This window comes from Oncorhynchus keta, chromosome 12 (assembly GCF_023373465.1).
Source record: "Oncorhynchus keta strain PuntledgeMale-10-30-2019 chromosome 12, Oket_V2, whole genome shotgun sequence".
NCBI classification, from domain to species: domain Eukaryota; kingdom Metazoa; phylum Chordata; class Actinopteri; order Salmoniformes; family Salmonidae; genus Oncorhynchus; species Oncorhynchus keta.
The window spans coordinates 43791282-43810606 of record NC_068432.1 but is presented as its reverse complement, the minus strand read 5'-3'; the positions used below and the strand labels follow the sequence as shown (position 1 = coordinate 43810606).

The 19325-nt window shown below is 45.0% G+C and overlaps 1 protein-coding gene across 5 annotated transcripts in view; it reads right to left on the bottom strand.

The window, feature by feature from the left end:
* The window catches only part of LOC118372688 (rab GTPase-activating protein 1-like), a 172799-nt gene that overhangs the window by 113658 nt on the left and 39816 nt on the right, over positions 1–19325 (bottom strand). For 3 of the 5 annotated variants that reach the window (XM_052458420.1, XM_052458419.1, XM_052458421.1), the window contains 6 exons: positions 16005–16115; positions 14955–15124; positions 13909–14078; positions 13127–13286; positions 9120–9213; positions 1617–1767 (listed from right to left, as the gene is read on the bottom strand). In XM_052458420.1, coding sequence (XP_052314380.1) covers positions 1617–1767; positions 9120–9213; positions 13127–13286; positions 13909–14078; positions 14955–15124; positions 16005–16115 — 856 coding nt within the window. The other 2 variants (XM_052458422.1, XM_052458423.1) reach the window with 2 other exon arrangements.

Genomic DNA, 19325 nt, shown 5'->3' with positions numbered 1-19325 from the left:
CATCAAATTAGGTGGATATATTGAAGCAATATCTCAAGACATGAGTGAGAAAGTTAGGTCGCAAACAGGGTCTTCCGAATGGACAATGACCTCAAGCATACTTCCAAAGTTGTGGCAAAATGGCTTAAGGACAACAAAGTCAAGGTATTGGAGTGGCCATCACAAAGCACCTCAATCCTATAGAAAATGTGTGGGCAGAACTGAAAAGGCGTGTGTGAGCAAGGAGGCCAACAAACCTAACTCAATTACATAATTCACCAAACTTACTGTGGGAAGCTTGTGGAAGGCTACCTGAAACATTTGACCCAAGTTAATCAATTTAAAGGCAATGCTACCAAATACTAATTGAGTGTATGTAAACTTCTGACCCACTGGGAATGTGATGAAATAAATAAAAGCTGAAATAATTCACTCTACTATTATTTGGACATTTCACATTCTTAAAATAAAGTGGTGATCCTAACTGACCTAAAACAATGAATTTTTACAAGGATTAAATGTTATGAATTGTGAAAAACTGAGTTTAAATGTATTTGGCTAAGATGTACGTAAACTTCCGACTTCAACTGTACCTGACCAATATTGAAAACTCAATTCCCCAGCCTGCTGAAAATATTTTCAGAATACTCAAAAATCTCAAGATATAAACTTATTGTGGAAAACAACTAAATAATCGCAATAGGAAAAATAATTACTCATGTTCAACAGCAATCTTTTAAGTGGACAATAAACAAAATATGAAATACCAAACAACAAATATATAAAGATAACTTTAGCCCATTACTCAACAATATGAAAGCAGACCTAATTAAATGGAACAATCTTCCCATAAATCTAACAGGTAGAATACACCTCTTCAGAATGGCATGGTTCCCAAAGTTTTTATACTTTTTCTCAGTAATGTCCATTACCCCACTGAAGACATTCTTTAAAACAGTATACTCTGTCCATAAACTCATGGAATAAATAGGAAAGTTTTACATCTTCCTAAGTCTGAGGAGGGTTTTAACCTTCCAGACTTGGATTTGTATCAACTCGCCACCCAAAGCTTTTACTTGAGACAGATAGTTAAATGTACTAAAGAGGAACCACAGGTACATATTGAAGATGCACATGCTCATCTCCAGTATCTTTTTACGTGTCTATTTTCAAAGGATAAAGCTAAGAACAACTTCAACAACTTCATCAACAACTTCATAGTTAAAAATAAGATAACATGGAAAAAAATTGAAAAAAATGAAACGTATTCTACAAAAAACTATATCACTCCCTAAAATACCTATGGAACAATCTCCTTGGATAGTAAGTAACCTGGTACGAGCATTAGCTTGTATGAGTCAGAACTGCTCATAGGGCAGGAGCCCCATCTCCTGTTTCTGTAGCGTGAGGCTGCTTGCTGTACACACCCTGGACAGGATGCTAGTCTATCGCAGGGCCTTACCCCCAATCTATCTCCTTAATACGGAGTGCCAAGCGGAGACGCATCAATCCTTGGATAACTTTTCACAATTTACAGATAAATTGGTCCACATGGAAAACTAAAGGCATTGAAAACGTAAATGACTTGGTAACAGGAAATACATTTATTTCCATGAAGGTTCAAGGGTCAGGCCTACCTTAGTGATGAGGGTGCGGTACTCCTCCACTTGGTGGTCGTTGTTATGGCAACCAGCCAGGAGCTGCCACACCTCTCCTCTGAGGGCCTCTGGGACCCCGCTACGCACCAAAGCCGGGAGCTGCTTGGGACGCACAGACAGGTTCAGATGCCTGGGGACAGAGGGAGGAAAGCCATGATGTAACCAACCATTATGTAAACACTAATGCTATCAAATCCAACTTAATTGGTGGCGTACACAGATGACAAGGAGTGTAAACAGCACTGCGTATACCAAACACTACATCCCTGATGATAACTGAATAATGATGGTATGATTTAATCTGATTTAATGTAATCAATGGAGGTGAAAGATATCCAGCCATGTCAGAAACAAGTCATATATCACCGTTCCAGGTCAGCAGGCCATTAATTCCATCTTATCAGCTCTGATTTACACTGGGAGGAGAGACCACTGACTAGATTAAGGGCTGTCATGGGAAAACAATGGCGGCCTTCCAGGAGGCAAAGCTCAGGTGATATATATGCAGTATATCCCATTAGTCTCATACGACAGACGATATATATGCAGTATATCCCATTAGTCTCATACGACAGACGATATATATGCAGTATATCCCATTAGTCTCATACGACAGACGATATATCTGCAGTATATCCCATTAGTCTCATACGACAGACGATATATCTGCAGTATATCCCATTAGTCTCATACGACAGACGATATATATGCAGTATATCCCATTAGTCTCATACGACAGACGATATATATGCAGTATATCCCATTAGTCTCATACGACAGACGATATATCTGCAGTATATCCCATTAGTCTCATACGACAGACTATATATATGCAGTATATCCCATTAGTCTCATACGACAGACGATATATATGCAGTATATCCCATTAGTCTCATACGACAGACGATATATATGCAGTATATCCCATTAGTCTCATACGACAGACGATATATATGCAGTATATCCCATTAGTCTCATACGACAGACTACGCCGTACATACAGACCCAGGTTCTCAGTGAATGTCTATGTCTCGGTTATGTACTAAATCCAGCTGGGCTGATCATGAGAATGTAATTGGCGTATCTAAAGGGGCAGAGGAGAGGAACAGGAGGATGGAGTCTTATCTAACAGGTGTGATGTGGGGCCTGGAGATCAAGGGAGGAGGGAGAGAGAAGGGGTAGAAGAGAGAGAAAGAGAGAGAGGAGAGCGAGCAAGAGAGAGAAGAAGAGAGAAAGGGTTATCTCTGATCAGAACAGACACAGAGAGAGAGTCTCCCCTCAGTTCTTCCCAGAACCCTGGGCAGCTGGCGGGGGAGGAAGGTACAAGTCACAATGCCAAGAAGCACATATGATCAGGTTCCACACCACACCACATGCCCCTGGGAGAGCTAAGAACATTCCAGATGAATCGTTAACTTTTCCCCCACTTTTCATGTATTTATTTATCCCGAGTTACTTGGTTGGTTACGCAATGCAACGTGGCATTTCTTTTCTGCTCAGATAAAACAGTTGAAACAAGAAAGGGCGTACTTTCAGTGTGATGTAAGTGAAACCAGCCCTGGTGCTCAGCGGGTTGGCAATACAAAATGGCTCCCACTGACAACGAGAGCCCTGCATCGAGTCACATCACAGTCCCATTTGAATTACGCAATTTATTTACCATTCTTTGCAAGTTTGAAGGAAAGCAAATTTCCTAAACATAGTTGTTTTATTTCAGTCAGCACAGCAATTCTCAAGATACACGTTAATAGCAAAGCCTAAAAACAGTGTTAAAGTATTTGGGAGGCAAAAAAAGCACCTTTTATGCACCTAGTGGCTGTATGTGCTCCCTCCCTCTTCCCTCCCCTCCCTCTCTGAAGTCTGGGTTGAAGGAAAGTGGATCGTTATAGTTTTGTCCAAAATAGTGTAAATGAATAATACGAATCGTTCAGAAAAAAGTAATCAACTTTGTATGGCCTTATTCGCAAGTGTCAGTGGAACGTTTTTGGGAACATAACGAAAACATGAAAACATGATAGATAAAACAGTTAACTAGCGGGTACAATATATTTTTTGAATTGGCTACCTGTTAATCTGTTCTCTACATATTTTATAGGCTAGACCAACCTGCTGCTGCAGTGAATGAACGGTCTCTCTCCTTGAGCAATGGCCCAAGGAGAGACGCACAAACACAGATACGCTAAAGTATTATGCCGATCCTGGCTGATATGTTGATTTTTATTTGATTGATAACATAAAACTGTGCCTAAATATATTACATTAATATAAATTCTTAAAATAATTCCATTACTTTTTCCAAAACCTTTTTTTTTTTACAGGCCCAGAAAAACACCACTTTAAAATTCCATGACTTTTCCAGGATTTTCATGATGAACGAACCCTGTATGAAGGATAAGCGTATATTTTACAAGCAGTAACTAGTGTTAGTTTTCTTTTCATATCATAGATAAATGTGCATTTCCCACTAAAATGTTGAGTCAAAGAACCTGCGTGAAGAAGAATCTGGTACATGGTACATTATTGAAAGACTCCTGTTGTGCAAATAACAATATGGGGATGCGGTAGTTGGATGGGCTATTTACAGATGAGCTATGTACAGATGCAGTGATCCGTGAGCTGCTCTGACAGCTGATTCTTAAAGTTAGTGAGGGAGATATGAGTCTCCAGCTTCAGTGATTTTTTTCAATTCGTTCCAGTCATTGGCAGCAGAGAACTGGAAGGAAAGGCGGCCAATTGAGGAATAGGCTTTGGGGGTGACCAGTGAAATATACCTGCTGGAGCGTGTGCTACGGGTGGGTGTTGCTATGTTGACCAGTGAGCTGAGACAAGACAGAGCTTTACCTAGCAAAGATTTACAGATGACCTGGAGCCAGTGGGTTTGGTGACGAATATGAAGCGAGGGCCAGCCAACGAGAGCATACAGGTCGCAATGGTGGGTGGTATATGGGGCATTGGTGGCAAAACGGATGGCACTGTGATAGACTGCATCCAACTTGCTGAGTAGAGTGTTGGATGCTATTTTGTAAATGACAATCGCCAAAGTCAAGGATCGGCAGGATAGTCAGTTTTACGAGGATATGCTTGGCAACATGAGTGAAGGATGCTTTGTTGCGAAATAGGAAGCCGATTCTAGATTTGATCTTGGATTGGAGATGCTTAATGTGATTCTGGAAGGAGAGTCCACAGTCGAACCAGACACCTAGGTATTTGAAATTGTCCACATATTCTAAGTCAGGTGCGGGCAGCGATCAGTTGAAGAGCATTCATTTAGTTTTACTTGCATATAAGAGCAGTTGGAGGCCACGGAAGGAGAGTTGTATGGCATTGAAGCTCGTCTGGAGGTTAGTTAACATAGTGTCCAAAGAAGGGCCAGAAGTATACAGAATGGTGTCGTCTGCGTAGAGGTGGATCAGAGAATCAACAGCAGCAAGAGCTGCGAGAGCATTGATGTATAAAGAGAAAAGAGTTGGCCTGAGAATTGAACCCTGTGGCACACCCAATAGAGACTTCCAGAGGTCCGGACAACAGGCCCTCCGATTTGACACACTGAACTCTGTCTGAGAAGTAATTGGTGAACCCGCCGAGGCAGTCGTTTGAGAAACCACGGCTGTTGAGTCTGCCGATAAGAGTGTGGTAATTGACAGAGTCGAAAGCCTTGGCCAGGTCGATGAATATGGCTGCAAAGTATTGTCTTTTATAGATGGCGGTTATGATATCGTTTAAGACCTTGAGCGTGGCTGAGGTGCACCCATGACTAGCTTGGAAACCAGATTGCATAGCGGAGAAGGTACGGTGGAATTTGAAATGGTCGGTAATATGTTTGTTAACTTGTCATTCAAAGACTTTAGAAAGGCAGGGTAGCATAGATATAGGTCTGTAGCAGTTTGGTTCTAGAGTGTCTCCCCCTTTGAAGAGGGGGATGACCGCGGCAGCTTTCCAATCTATGGGGATCTCAGACAACACGAAAGGGAGGCTGAACAGGTTAGTAATAGGGGTTGCAACAAATACGGCGGATCATTTTAGAAAGAGAAGGTCCAGGTTGTCAAGCCCAGCTGATTTGTAGGGGTCCAGATTTTGCAGCTCTTTCAGGACATCAGCTATCTGGATTTGGGTGAAGGCGAAATGGGGGAGGTTTGGGCAAGTTGCTGTGGGAGGTGCAGGGCTGTTGACCGGGGTAGGGGTAGCCAGGTGGAAAGCATGGCCAGCTGTAGAAAAATACTTTTTGAAATTCTCAATTATAGTGGATTTATCGGTGGTGACATTGTTTCCTAGTGGTGACATTGTAGTGGGCAGCTGGGAGGAGGTGCTCTTTTTCTCCATGGACTTTACAGTGTTCCAGAACTTTTTTGAGTTATTACTACAGGATGCACATTTCTGTTTGAAAAAGCTAGCTTTAGCTTTCCTAACTGCCTGTGTATATTGTTTCCTAACTTCCCTGAAAAGTTGTATATCGCGGGGGCTGTTCGATGCTAATGCAGTACGCCACAGGATGTTTTGTGCTGGTCAAGGGCAGTCAGGTCTGGAGTGAACCAAGGGCTATATCTGTTCCTGGTTCTACATTTTTTGAATGGGGCATGCTTATTTAAAATGGTGAGGAAGGAACTTTTAAAGAATAACCAGGCATCCTCTGCTGACGGAGTGAGGTCAATATCCTTCCAGGATACCCGGGCCAGGTTGATTAGCAAGGCCTATTCGCTGAAGTGTTTTAGGGAGCGTTTGACAGTGATGAGGGTTTGGTCATTTGACCGCAGACCCATTACGGACGCAGGCAATGATCACTGAGATGCCACTTTATGTTTATATACCCTACATTAGTCTTCTCATATGTATATACTGTACTCTATACCATCTACTGTATCTTGCCTATGCCATTCTGTACCATCACTCATTCATATATCTTTATGTACATATAATTTATCCCTTTACACTTGTGTGTATATGGTAGTAGTTGTGAAATTGTTGGGTTAGATTACGCGTTGGTTATTACTGAATTGTCGGAACTAGAAGCACAAGCATTTCGCTACACTCGCATTAACATCTGCTAACAATGTGTATGTGACAAATAAAATGTGATTTGATTTGAGATCCTGGCTGAAGACAGCAGAGGTGTATTTAGAGGGCAGGTTGGTCAGGATGATATCTAGGAGGGTGCCCATGTTTAGAGATTTGGAGTTATACCTGGTAGGTTCATTGATCATTTGTGTGAGATTGAGGGTATTTAGCTTAGATTGTAGGACGGCGGGGGTGTTAAGTATGTCCCAGTTTAGGTGACCTAACAGTAACGATCTCTGAAGATAGATGTGGGGCAATCCATTCATATATGGTGTCCAGGGCATGGCTGGAGGCATGGGGGCTGGGGGTGGTCTATAACAAGCGGCAACAGTGAGAGACTTGTTTCTGGAAAGGTGGATTTTTAGAAGTACAAGCTTGAATTGTTTGTGCACAGACCTGGATAGTATGACAGAACTCTGCAGGCTCTCTCTGAAGTAGATTGCAACTCCGCCTCCTTTGGCAGTTCTATCTCGTCGGAAAATGTTATAGTTAGAGATGGAAATTTCAGGATTTTTGGTGGCCTTCCTAAGCCAGGATTCAGACACGGCTAGGACATCCGGGTTAGCAGAGTGTGCTAAAGCAGTGAGTAAAACAAACTTAGGGAGGAGGCTTCTAATGTTAACATGCATGAAACCAAGGCTTTTACGGTTACAGAAATCAACAAATGAGAGCACTTGGGGAATGGGAGTGGAGCTAGGCGCTGCAGGGCCTGGATTAACCTCTACATCACCAGAGGAAAAGAAGAGGAGTAGGATAAGGGAATGGCTAAAGGCTATAAGGACTGGTCGTCTAGTGCGTTTGGAACAGAGAGTAAAAGGAACAGGTTTCTGGGCGCGGAAGAATAGATTCAAGGCATAATGTACAGACAAGGGTATGGTAGGATATGAATACAGTGGAGGTAAACCTAGGCATTGCATGATGATGAGAGTGGTTTTGTCTCTGGAGACATCATTTAGACCAGGTGAGGTCACCGCATGTGTGGGAGGTGAAACAAAAAGGGCTAGCTAAGTCATATTGAGCAGGGCTGGAGGCTCTACAGTGAAATAAGACAGTAATCACTAACCAAAACAGCAATGGACAAGACACATTGACAGTAGGGAGAGGCATGCGTAGCCGAGTGATCATAGGGACCAGTGGGAGGCTAGGCGAGCTGGAGACATGGCGATTCAGACAGCTAGCGGGCCGGGGCTAGCAGAAGGGCCTTAGGGGGGTACGGCGCGATGGAAGAAAGTTTGTTGTAGCGCCGTCGGACAGTTACATCGGCAGACCAGTCATGTTGGATTGGCAGGGCTCCGTGTAGGCAGTAAAAGGGTCCAGGCAAATTGGCAAAATAGGTATTGTAGCCCAATAAATTGGCACACCATGACGGTAAGGCTGACTACACACCATGACGGTAAGGCTAACTACACACCGTGACGGTAAGGCTGACTAACTACACACCGTGACGGTAAGGCTGACTAACTACACACCGTGACGGTAAGGCTGACTAACTACACACCGTGACGGTAAGGCTAACTACACACCGTGACGGTAAGGCTAACTACACACCGTGACGGTAAGGCTGACTAACTACACACCATGACGGTAAGGCTGACTAACTACACACCATGACGGTAAGGCTGACTAACTACACACCATGACGGTAAGGCTGACTAACTACACACCATGACGGTAAGGCTGACTAACTACACACCATGACGGTAAGGCTGACTAACTACAAACCATGACGGTAAGGCTGACTAACTACACACCATGACGGTAAGGCTGGCTAACTACACACCATGACGGTAAGGCAGGCTAACTACACACCATGACGGTAAGGCAGGCTAACTACACACCATGACGGTAAGGCAGGCTAACTACACACCATGACGGTAAGGCTGACTAACTACACACCATGACGGTAAGGCAGGCTAACTATTCACTGGGAAAGAGGCTGCTGCCTGGTGGTCATGTTGGTTATTATTCTCACAAGGTCAATGAAATAAAGTTCAAATCATCTCCTTCTCTGTTAGTTTACAGTACATTTTTTCTTTAACACCACTTTGAATGTGGAGCGAAATGCAGATGAGACATGCTAAATACACTGCCCACTAGGCACAGACGTTAGGTCAACATCAGGTTTGGATTGACATCTGATTGGGTTGTCAACTTACCTGAATTGAACGTGAAATTTAAAAAATTCAACCACGTCATTAGATTTCGGTTAAAAGTTGGGTGAAAAGACAAACAATCTCGGAAATTCCTTTACATTGATGACGTTTTTGCAAATCAAGTCAGGTTTTTTACATTGACTCGACAGACATCACATTTAATTCTTTATGTTGAAATGAAATGGAAACATTGATTCAACCAGTTGGTGCCCAGTGGGTGGTGCTATGATTTACATGAAGACAAGGTATGACATCCACAGAGATGTCAGTCACTCACCATTTGGACAGCAGGTCTCCCCAGGTCTCCAGGATCTTCTCAGCACACTCTTTTGACACGTCTCCTGAGCCACTCAGCAACGGCTCGTCATTGTCTGACAAAATATAATTTAATACAACTTTATTGTCCATCTTGCGAAATAAATGTATCTTTATGCTCTGCTCCAGAGATGAAAACTGAGAGAGTCCCAAGTGGTACCCTACTACCATCAACCAATAGTCAAACGTAGTGCACTATGTAGGGAATAGGGTGCCATTTGGGACGCAGGCAGAGACAAAGGGTTGACATATCAACACAGCTGAGTGTGGATTAGAGTAAAAAAACATGCTGTATGTATAGTGACTTACTAGACAGATAAACACACAAACAGTCATGCAGAGAGAGAATAGTGCCACAGGGCTCAATTCTAGGGCCGACTCTTCTCTGCATATATCAATGTCGCTCTTCCTGCGAGTGATTCCATGCTCCATCTCTACACAGACGACACCATTCTGTATACATCTGGCCCTTCTTTGGACACGGTCTTAACAAACCTCCAAACGAGCTTCGATGCCACACAACACTCCTTCCGTGACCTCCAAATGCTCTTAAACACTAGTAAAACGAAATGCATGCTCTTCAACGCTGCCCGCACCCGCCCGCCCAACTAGCATCACTACTCTGGACGGTTCTGACTTAGAATATGTGGACAACTATAAATACCTAGGTGTCTGGCCAGGCTGTAAACTCTCCTTCCAGACTCATTAAGCATCTCCAATCCAAAATCAAATCTAGGATCGGCTTCCTATTTCGCAACAAAGCCTCCTTCACTCATGTTGCCAAACTTACCCTAGTAAAACTGACTCTCCTACCGATCCTTGACTTTGGTGATGCCATTTACAAAATAGCCTCCAAAACTCTACTCAGCAAACTGGATGCAGTCTATCACAGTGCCATCCGTTTTGTCACCAAAGCCCCATATACCACCCACCACTGCGACCTGTATGCTCTCATTGGCTGGTCCTCGCTACATATTCGTCACCAAACCCATTGGCTCCAGGTCATGTGTAAGTCTTTGCTAGGTAAAGCTCTGCCTTATCTCAGCTCCCTGGTCACCATAGCAACACGCACCCATAGCACGCGCTCCAGCAGGTATATCTCACTGGTCACCCCCAAAGCCAACACCTGCTTTGGATGCCTTTCCTTCCAGTTCTCTGCTGCCAATGACTGGAACGAATTGCAAAAATCACTGAAGTTGGAGACTTATATCTCCCTCACTAGCATCGGCTGTCAGAGCAGCTTACCGATCGCTGCAGCTGTACACAGCCCATCTGTAAATAGCCCATCCCACCAACTACCTACCACATCCCCATATTTTTTTCCCGCTCTTTTGCATACCAGTATTTATACTTGCACATCCTCATCTGCTCATCTATCACTCCAGTGTTAATTGCTAAATTGTAATTACTTCGCCACTATGGCCTATTTATTGCCTTACCTCCTTACTTCATCTGCACACACTGTACACAGACTTCTCTATTGTGTTATTGACTGTACGTTTGTTTATTCCATGTGTAACTCTGTGTTGTTGTTTTTGTCGCACTGCTTTGCTTTATCTTGGCCAGGTCGCAGTTGTAAATGAGAACTTGTTCTCAACTGGCCTACCTGGTTAAATAAAGGTGAAATAAAATAAATAAAAATAAGGCACATAACAGGCTGGCTAGACAGGTGACAAACACAGTGAGGGGATAGACCTAGCTGTCATACAAGGCTAGCAAAGTGCAAACTGTACAGGGAGTAGAATAAGGCACAACAGACAGAGAGAGACTACCAGCTAATCCCCAGACAGACAGGGAGAGACTACCAGCCAATCCCCAGATAGACAGGGAGAGACTACCAGCCAATCCCCAGATAGACAGGGAGAGACTACCAGCCAATCCCCAGACAGACAGGGAGAGACTACCAGCCAATCCCCAGATAGACAGGGAGAGACTACCAGCCAATCCCCAGATAGACAGGGAGAGACTACCAGCCAATCCCCAGATAGACAGGGAGAGACTACCAGCCAATCCCCAGACAGACAGGGAGAGACTACCAGCCAATCCCCAGATAGACAGGGAGAGACTACCAGCCAATCCCCAGATAGACAGGGAGAGACTACCAGCCAATCCACAGACAGACAGGGAGAGACTACCACCCAATTCAGAGTATGCAAGCAGACTTGAGCGGTCAGAAATCCCGATCACTCATGGAGCGATCTCTGCGCTTCACATTAAATCAAAGATTATTTGTCACGTGCGCCGAATACAACAGGTACCTTACAGTGAAATGCTTACAAGCCCCTTAACCAACAGTACAATTTTTAAGTATGAAAATAGGTATTAGGTGAACAATAGATAAGTAAAGATTTTTTCTAAACAGTAAAAAATAACAGTAGTGAGGCTATATACAGGTGATACCGGTACAGAGTCAATGTGCAGATGCACCGGTTAGTCGGGCTATTTGAGGTACATGTAGGATTAGTTAAAGTGACTATGCATAGATGATAAACGGAGAGTAGCAGCAGCGTAAAAGAGGGGTTGGCGGGGTACAATGCATAGTCTAGTTTGTTGGCGATGTGGACACCAAGGAACTTGAAGCTCTCAACCTGCTCCACTACAGCCCCATCGATGAGAATGGGAGCGCGCTCGGTCTTCCTTTTCCTGTAATCCACAATCATATCCTTTGTCTTGATTATGTTGGGGGATAGGTTGTTATTCTGGCACCACCCGGCCAGGTCTCTGACCTCCTTCCTATAGGCTGTCTCATCGTTGTCAGTGATCAGGCCTACCACTGTTGTATCGTCTGCAAACTTAATGATGGTGTTGGGAGTCGTGCCTGCCCATGCAGTCATGGGTGAACAGGGAGTACAGGAGGGGACGAAGTACACACCCCTGAGGGGCTCCAGTGTTGAGAATCAGTGTGGCAGATGTGTTGCTACCTACCCTTACCACCTCGGGGCGGCCCGTGAGAAAGTCCAGGATCTAGTTGCAGAGGGAGGTATTTGGTCTCAGCATCCTTAGCTTAGTGATCAGCTTTGAGGGCACTATGGTGTTGAGACTACCACCCAATTCCCATACAGACAAGGAGAGACTACCACCCAATCCCCAAACAGGCAGGGGAGAGACTACCACCCAATCCCCAAACAGGCAGGGAGAGACTACCACCCAATTCCCATACAGACAAGGAGAGACTACCACCCAATCCCCAAACAGGCAGGGAGAGACTACCATCAAAATCTGTATTTTGTTTTAAAGTTCAGCTGTGTCGATTTTCTGCCTGTCTAATCTTCTCAGAACTCAACAAGTGCCTATGACATAGGCTGGGGGAAGAGGCTAGGGATTGAATTGGGATAGAGCTACAGAGACAGGAGTGCAGGAAGGGTTATCATTTACTCCCCCTAGCACTGCTTCAGCAGAAAGGGGCTATTCTCAAGAAAGTTTCACTTGCAATAATTTGGTGTTTTTTTCTTTTTCTAGCTACTTTTAAATTGTTATTTGCTCTGGATTACACCATATGCTAAATGAATAAAATATAAATGTTGGGTTATAAAGACAGCATAGAAGGGCAGGAGGGGAGGGTTGCTCAGATGATCACCTTCCTCCTTGTCATCGTCAGAGTAATGGCACCATAGAGCAATGGGAGGGTTTACTTGCAATTATTGTGATAGCTTTACCTACTTTGTAACCTTCATTTAACCAGGCAAGTCAGTTAAGTACAAATTCATATTTACAATGACGCCCTACCCAGGCCAAACCTGGATGACGCTGGGCCAATTGTACGCCGCCCTATGGGACTCCCAATCACGGCCGGATGTGATACAGCCTGGATTCGAACCAGGGACTGTAGTGATGAGATGCAGTGCCTTAGAACACTGCGCCACTCGTCTGGTAAATGACTAAAATATCAATGTAATGGGAACTAGGTCTTCTGGCCTCGATGGGACTTTCTGTGAAAAGATACATGTTTTTTACATGTCAGTCAGTCACCTTCCTCCTCATCATCCTCAGGGGGCGATGGCACCATGGATCCTTGGGAGGCAGACTGCAGGATGTTGGGGCTGGCTGTAGTCTTCTTCCTCTCCCTCTCTAACTCGCTCTCCAGGCTCAGCACCTCGTACAGGGTGTCCTTGTTCCTCTTACGTTCCATCTGGGAAGGTGGGAAAGTCATGTACAGGGTCGAGACAATAGGTAACCGGTTTCATGGGTAAAGAGGCACATACACCCTTCCTGTCATGGATCTAAAAGCATTGGATGGTGTTGTTGTCCCTCTCTGGGAAGGGGGAGGGAAATGGAGTCACATACAAGCTCAAGACAATAGGTGACCACTTTAACTAGCAGTTACATTGTCAAAGAAAATATAAAAGAGCCTTCTCACAATTCATGTTGGGTTGACATAAATGAACACCAAAAGGTATGTTCGATGTGGATTATCCATTGGAAACCGGCCACTCATTTTTAAGTGTCATAAAAATATATATTATTAATAGCACAACAATAAAAGCCAGGAAAAAGGAGTAGTGGTTTCAGTGAAGTACAATGAATATAAATAGAGGATGATGTCAGATATTAAAGTGTTTAAAACTATCTTACCCGTCTGAGTTTCAGCTTTCACCTCTCACCTGTCTGAGTTTCAACTAGAAGCTCGGTCTCAAGTTTCAGCTAGAAGCTCCGTCTCACCTGTCTCAAGTTTCAGCTAGAAGATCCGTCTCACCTGTCTGAGTTTCAGGAAGAACCTCTCACCTGTCTGAGTTTCAGGAAGAACCTCTCACCTGTCTGAGTTTCAGGTAGAAAGTCTCTGTGTAGCTGCGTTTGCTGAATGGCCAGAAGAGCCTCTCGTTGGGGGAGCAGACTCTGACCCTGGTCTCCAGCAGGAAACGAACCGGCTCCTCCACCTCAGTGATCACCAGGTCCACCGCCGTCGTCATGTAGATAAACGTATCTGTTTGACATAACCCATAATCGCCATTAATATAACCCTTAAAGAAACCCTTATATCTGTGGTCAGGCGAGGTCTCCTGCGTGGTGCAGTGGTCTATGGCACTGCATTACAGAGCTAGCTGTGCCACTAGAGATCCTAGTTCGAGTCCAGGCTCTGTCGCAGCCGGCCACGACCGGGAGACCCGTGGGGCGGCGCACAATTGGCCCAGCGTCGTCCGGGTTAGGGGAGGGTTTGGCCGGCAGGGATGTGCTTGTACCATCGCACTCTAGCGACTCCTGTGGCGGGCCGGGCACAGTGGACGCTGACACGGTCGCCAGATGTACAGTGTTTCCTCCGACACATTGGTGCAGCTGGCTTCCGGGTTAAGCAGGCGTTGTGTCACGAATCAGTGCGGCTTGGCTGGGTTGTGTTTCGGAGGACACACGGTTCTCGACCTTCGCCTCTCCCGAGTCCGTACGGGAGTTGCAGCGATGAGACAAGACTAACTACCAATTGGACACCACGAAATTGGGGAGAAAAGGGGGTAAAAGTACAACAAAAACATTTTGGAATAAAAAATAAATTAAATAAAACAAATGTAATAATCTGTGATCAGGTACTTGAACCCAACACTCATCAATGTAAACCTTAAAGTTGTGGACCTGTAAATTAACTTATCTGGAACACAAATATCTCTATGACCAGTACAGTAGCTGTGATCGTAGCTATGTAGCGAGACGACATCAGCTAGAGAGCCAGCCACGGTCACGGTTGGCTATGAACTATCTGGGGTCATTATACTTAGAAAGGTGGACATATACAGACAGGGCAAATACCAATGTTAAATTGGCTCTACATAACAAGCTAGGGACACCACTGCATGATGGCCTGCTGTACCTTTGGCTGTCTCCTCGTTGACAGCCTGGAACTGAGGCGTGTTGGGATTCCAGCTCCCTGTGATGATGTAGGACTTTCCATCGGATGACTTCCCCATCGACTCCAGGTCTAGCAGGTGCATGTCACTGTTCTTCACGTTCTTCCCTGGGCTCAGCAGTAGGCCGAAGCACCTGGAACACACACACACACACAGAACACACGCAGAACACACACAAGAGCACACGCACAGAGCGGAAGCACAGATCTCACACACAACACACACACACACACAGAACACACACACGCACAGAATACACACACGCACAGAATACACACACACAGAACACACACACGCACAGAACACACACACGCACAGAACACACACACACACAGAACACACACACGCACAGAACACACACACGCACAGAACACACACACGCACAGAACACACAGACACACACACACACAACACACACACGCACAGAACACACAACACACACACGCACAGAACACACACACGCACAGAACACACACACGCACAGAACACACACACGCACAGAACACACACACAGAACACACACACAGAACACACACACACACACAGAACACACACAAGAGCACACACAAGAGCACACGCACAGAGAGGAAGCAAAGATCACACACACACCTCATAAGAGTGGAACCAGGTGGAAATTCTCAGCTGATTCATCTCTCACATAGTATCAGTCTAGCTAGCTATATATCCTTCATAAAACGGAGGATAAAAGAGCTCTCCAATTCCGGCCCAGTATAGGAAGTGTAAAATAACAAAGAGCCATGGAAATGAGAGGACGGTGGTTCAAAACAACATTATTAACCATAGAGAATTAGCAGGCTCAGAACAGAAACATCCATCTAATTCTCATGGCTGAACTGGGACACTTCAACTCGGAAACAGACAGACATCAAACAGAGGTTGTTTATCAATTAGAACTGAATTACGGCCTGTTATGAATACCAGGGAGACGTCCAGCCTGAGAAGTCTCCGTGGTGGCAGGACTGTGTCATGTCTGCGTTGTGTGTATACGTTACCTCTCTATAGACAGCTCCTTATTGGACGTCTGCTGTACGTAGATGAAGACCTTCTTGTCCATTCCAGGACGCAGCTTAAAGCTGTTCTTGTCTTTGTCTTTCGCCACAGCGCTGGAAAAATAGAAAAATAAAGAGTTCTTTCTCTGAAATGCTTTGGCTGGGATTGGGAGAGATCTTGCCTCATTGCCCTGAGAGTCTTTAGCTCCATGAAATTCGCAATACCATACGCATGATGATAATATCCCACTTTGCGTTTGTTCATGCATTTCATTGATCTAACGTGATGACGCGAGCACTGATCATTCATTCTGTTTTGAATCGTAATGTTTTGAATGTCTGCCGAAATAGATGAGTCAACCTGATCAAAGCCTGACTCCTCCACCCAAAATATATTACACAAATCACAAAGAATTTCCACAGCACACACTTCAGGCACTAAAACAGCACAAACATGCTTTTAGATACACCACACGGGAGCTATGATCATGTGAGATCGTAAAAACAGTAAGTTAGTCTGCAAAATAAAAACAGTGTCAACCGGTCTAAGAGTAATTCTGTAAATACACGTTTAACAAAACCAATACATTTGCTAATGAACACCATATTAGAGGGTGAAGACTGAACGGTAAGACAGTCCAAGTTCCTTAAAAAGGATCATTTCAGCTCTTCACACTAAACAATATTTTTTACAATCTTTGCATATTTGCTGAGTACTGTAGTTGTAGTGTCTGTTCTGGAATTCCTGGAGCTTAACATTTTTACCTTTTTATTTAACCAGGCAAGTCAGTTAAGAACAAATTCTTATTTTCAATGACGGCCTGGGAACAGTGGGTTAACTGCCTGTTCAGGGGCAGAACGACAGATTTGTACCTTGTCAGCTCGGGGGTTTGAACTCGCAACCTTCCGGTTACTAGTCCAACGCTCTAACCACTAGGCTACTTGCGTATTACTAGCTAGCGTGTGAACGCTGCTCTTAGATCTCAGCATTCCACAAACAAGCAACCCAAGGCTTAATGAGGAGGAAATATGCCCGTCTAAAAATAAGCAATGGGACTTTTATGTTTTCAAAACAACCAGTGTAGTATTTGGCTATTTGTGAGCTAAGGGAAGTGACTTGTTTGGTGGGAATTGGAAACAACCCCCATCAGAGCCTGAGGAGAAGGACAGGTTAGATTTAGGGCTATGTCAGAACCTGAGGAGAAGGACAGGTTAGATTTAGGGCTATGTCAGAGCCTGAGGAGAAGGACAGGTTAGATTTAGGGCTATGTCAGAGCCTGAGGAGAAGGACAGGTTAGATTTAGGGCTATGTCAGAGCCTGAGGAGAAGGACAGGTTAGATTTAGGGCTATGTCAGAGCCTGAGGAGAAGGACAGGTTAGATTTAGGGCTATGTCAGAGCCTGAGGAGAAGGACAGGTTAGATTTAGGGCTATGTCAGAGCCTGAGGAGAAGGACAGGTTAGATTTAGGGCTATGTCAGAGCCTGAGGAGAAGGACAGGTTAGATTTAGGGCTATGTCAGAGCCTGAGGAGAAGGACAGGTTAGATTTAGGGCTATGTCAGAGCCTGAGGAGAAGGACAGGTTAGATTTAGGGCTATGTCAGAGCCTGAGGAGAAGGACAGATTAGATTTAGGGCTATGTCAGAGCCTGAGGAGAAGGACAGGTTACATTTAGGGCTATGTCAGAGCCTGAGAAGACGGACGGGTTAGATTTAGGGCTATGTCAGAGCCTGAGAAGACGGACGGGTTAGATTTAGGGCTATGTCAGAGCCTGAGAAGGACAAGTTAGATTTAGGGCTATGTCAGAGCCTGAGAAGACAGACGGGTTAGATTTAGGGCTATGTCAGAGCCTGAGAAGGACAGGTTAGATTTAGGGCTATGTCAGAGCCTGAGAAGACGGACGGGTTAGATTTAGGGCTATGTCAGAGCCTGAGAAGGACAAGTTAGATTTAGGGCTATGTCAGAGCCTGAGAAGACAGACGGGTTAGATTTAGGGCTATGTCAGAGCCTGAGAAGACAGACGGGTTAGATTTAGGGCTATGTCAGAGCCTGAGAAGACAGACGGGTTAGATTTAGGACTATGTCAGAGCCTGAGAAGACAGACGGGTTACATTTAGGGCTATGTCAGAGCCTGAGAAGGACGGGTTAGATTTAGGGCTATGTCTTAATTGCCATAAAAAGCGGGGGCAGTATGTTTTAAGAGAATTATTATTATTATTATATATTATATTAAGAGAAGGAGTGTTGATCCAGGATCAGGTTAGCCTTTTATATCACAATCCTACCCTGAGACACTTGATACATACGGCCCCTGTCCTCTCCTCCATCACTCTGATCTGAGAGAACTGACGAGCCTCCACCAATCAGTGCAGATGATGAGGAGAAGGGGAGGACAGGAAGACACTGTAGACAATGACAGGGAGGAGAGGAGGACAGGACACATTTTTAGGCAATTGAGACAGAGCCTTGGAGGAGAAGCCATTAGTTCTAGAGACCAGATCCTGCTCTCATCCAAAAAATAAATAAAACCCAGCTCAGAGCTGACTAATAATAGGACCTATGCCTGCCTGAAGAGCATCCGCACTCCCTTTCCATTCCAAGCAGGCATGTCTAAAGTCACCCTGTGACAGTCAGTGACTATCTTCTCTGTCTGTCTGATGAGCAAGAACCAGGTTGTCTGATGAGCAAGAACCAGGCTGTCTGGTGAGCAGAACCAGGCTGTCTGGTGAGCAGAACCAGGCTGTCTGGTGAGCAGAACCAGGCTGTCTGGTGAGCAGAACCAGGCTGTCTGGTGAGCAGAACCAGGCTGTCTGATGAGCGGAACCAGGCTGTCTGATGAGCGGAACCAGGCTGTCTGATGAGCGGAACCAGGCTGTCTGATGAGCGGAACCAGGCTGTCTGGTGAGCGGAACCAGGCTGTCTGGTGAGCGGAACTAGGCTGTCTGGTGAGCAGATCCAGGCTGTCTGATGAGCAGATCCAGGCTGTCTGATGAGCAGATCCAGGCTGTCTGGTGAGCAGAACCAGGCTGTCTGGTGAGCAGAACCAGGCTGTCTGGTGAGCAGAACCAGGCTGTCTGGTGAGCAGAACCAGGCTGTCTGGTGAGCAGAACCAGGCTGTCTCCGGTCCAGTAGTGATGATTCCTATCCTAGGAGAATGTGTCTGTGTGTTGGCCTGGGCCAGTGTCACTCCGCTGGTGAATAAGCCTCTTTGTGAAACCAGGGTATCAGAGCAGAGACGGCCAGGCTGCTGCTCAGGGTGATAAATTAGTGGAAGCATGTCTACACTTCTAAGAAAGAACTCTAAAAGAAGAAAAAAAATAGACATT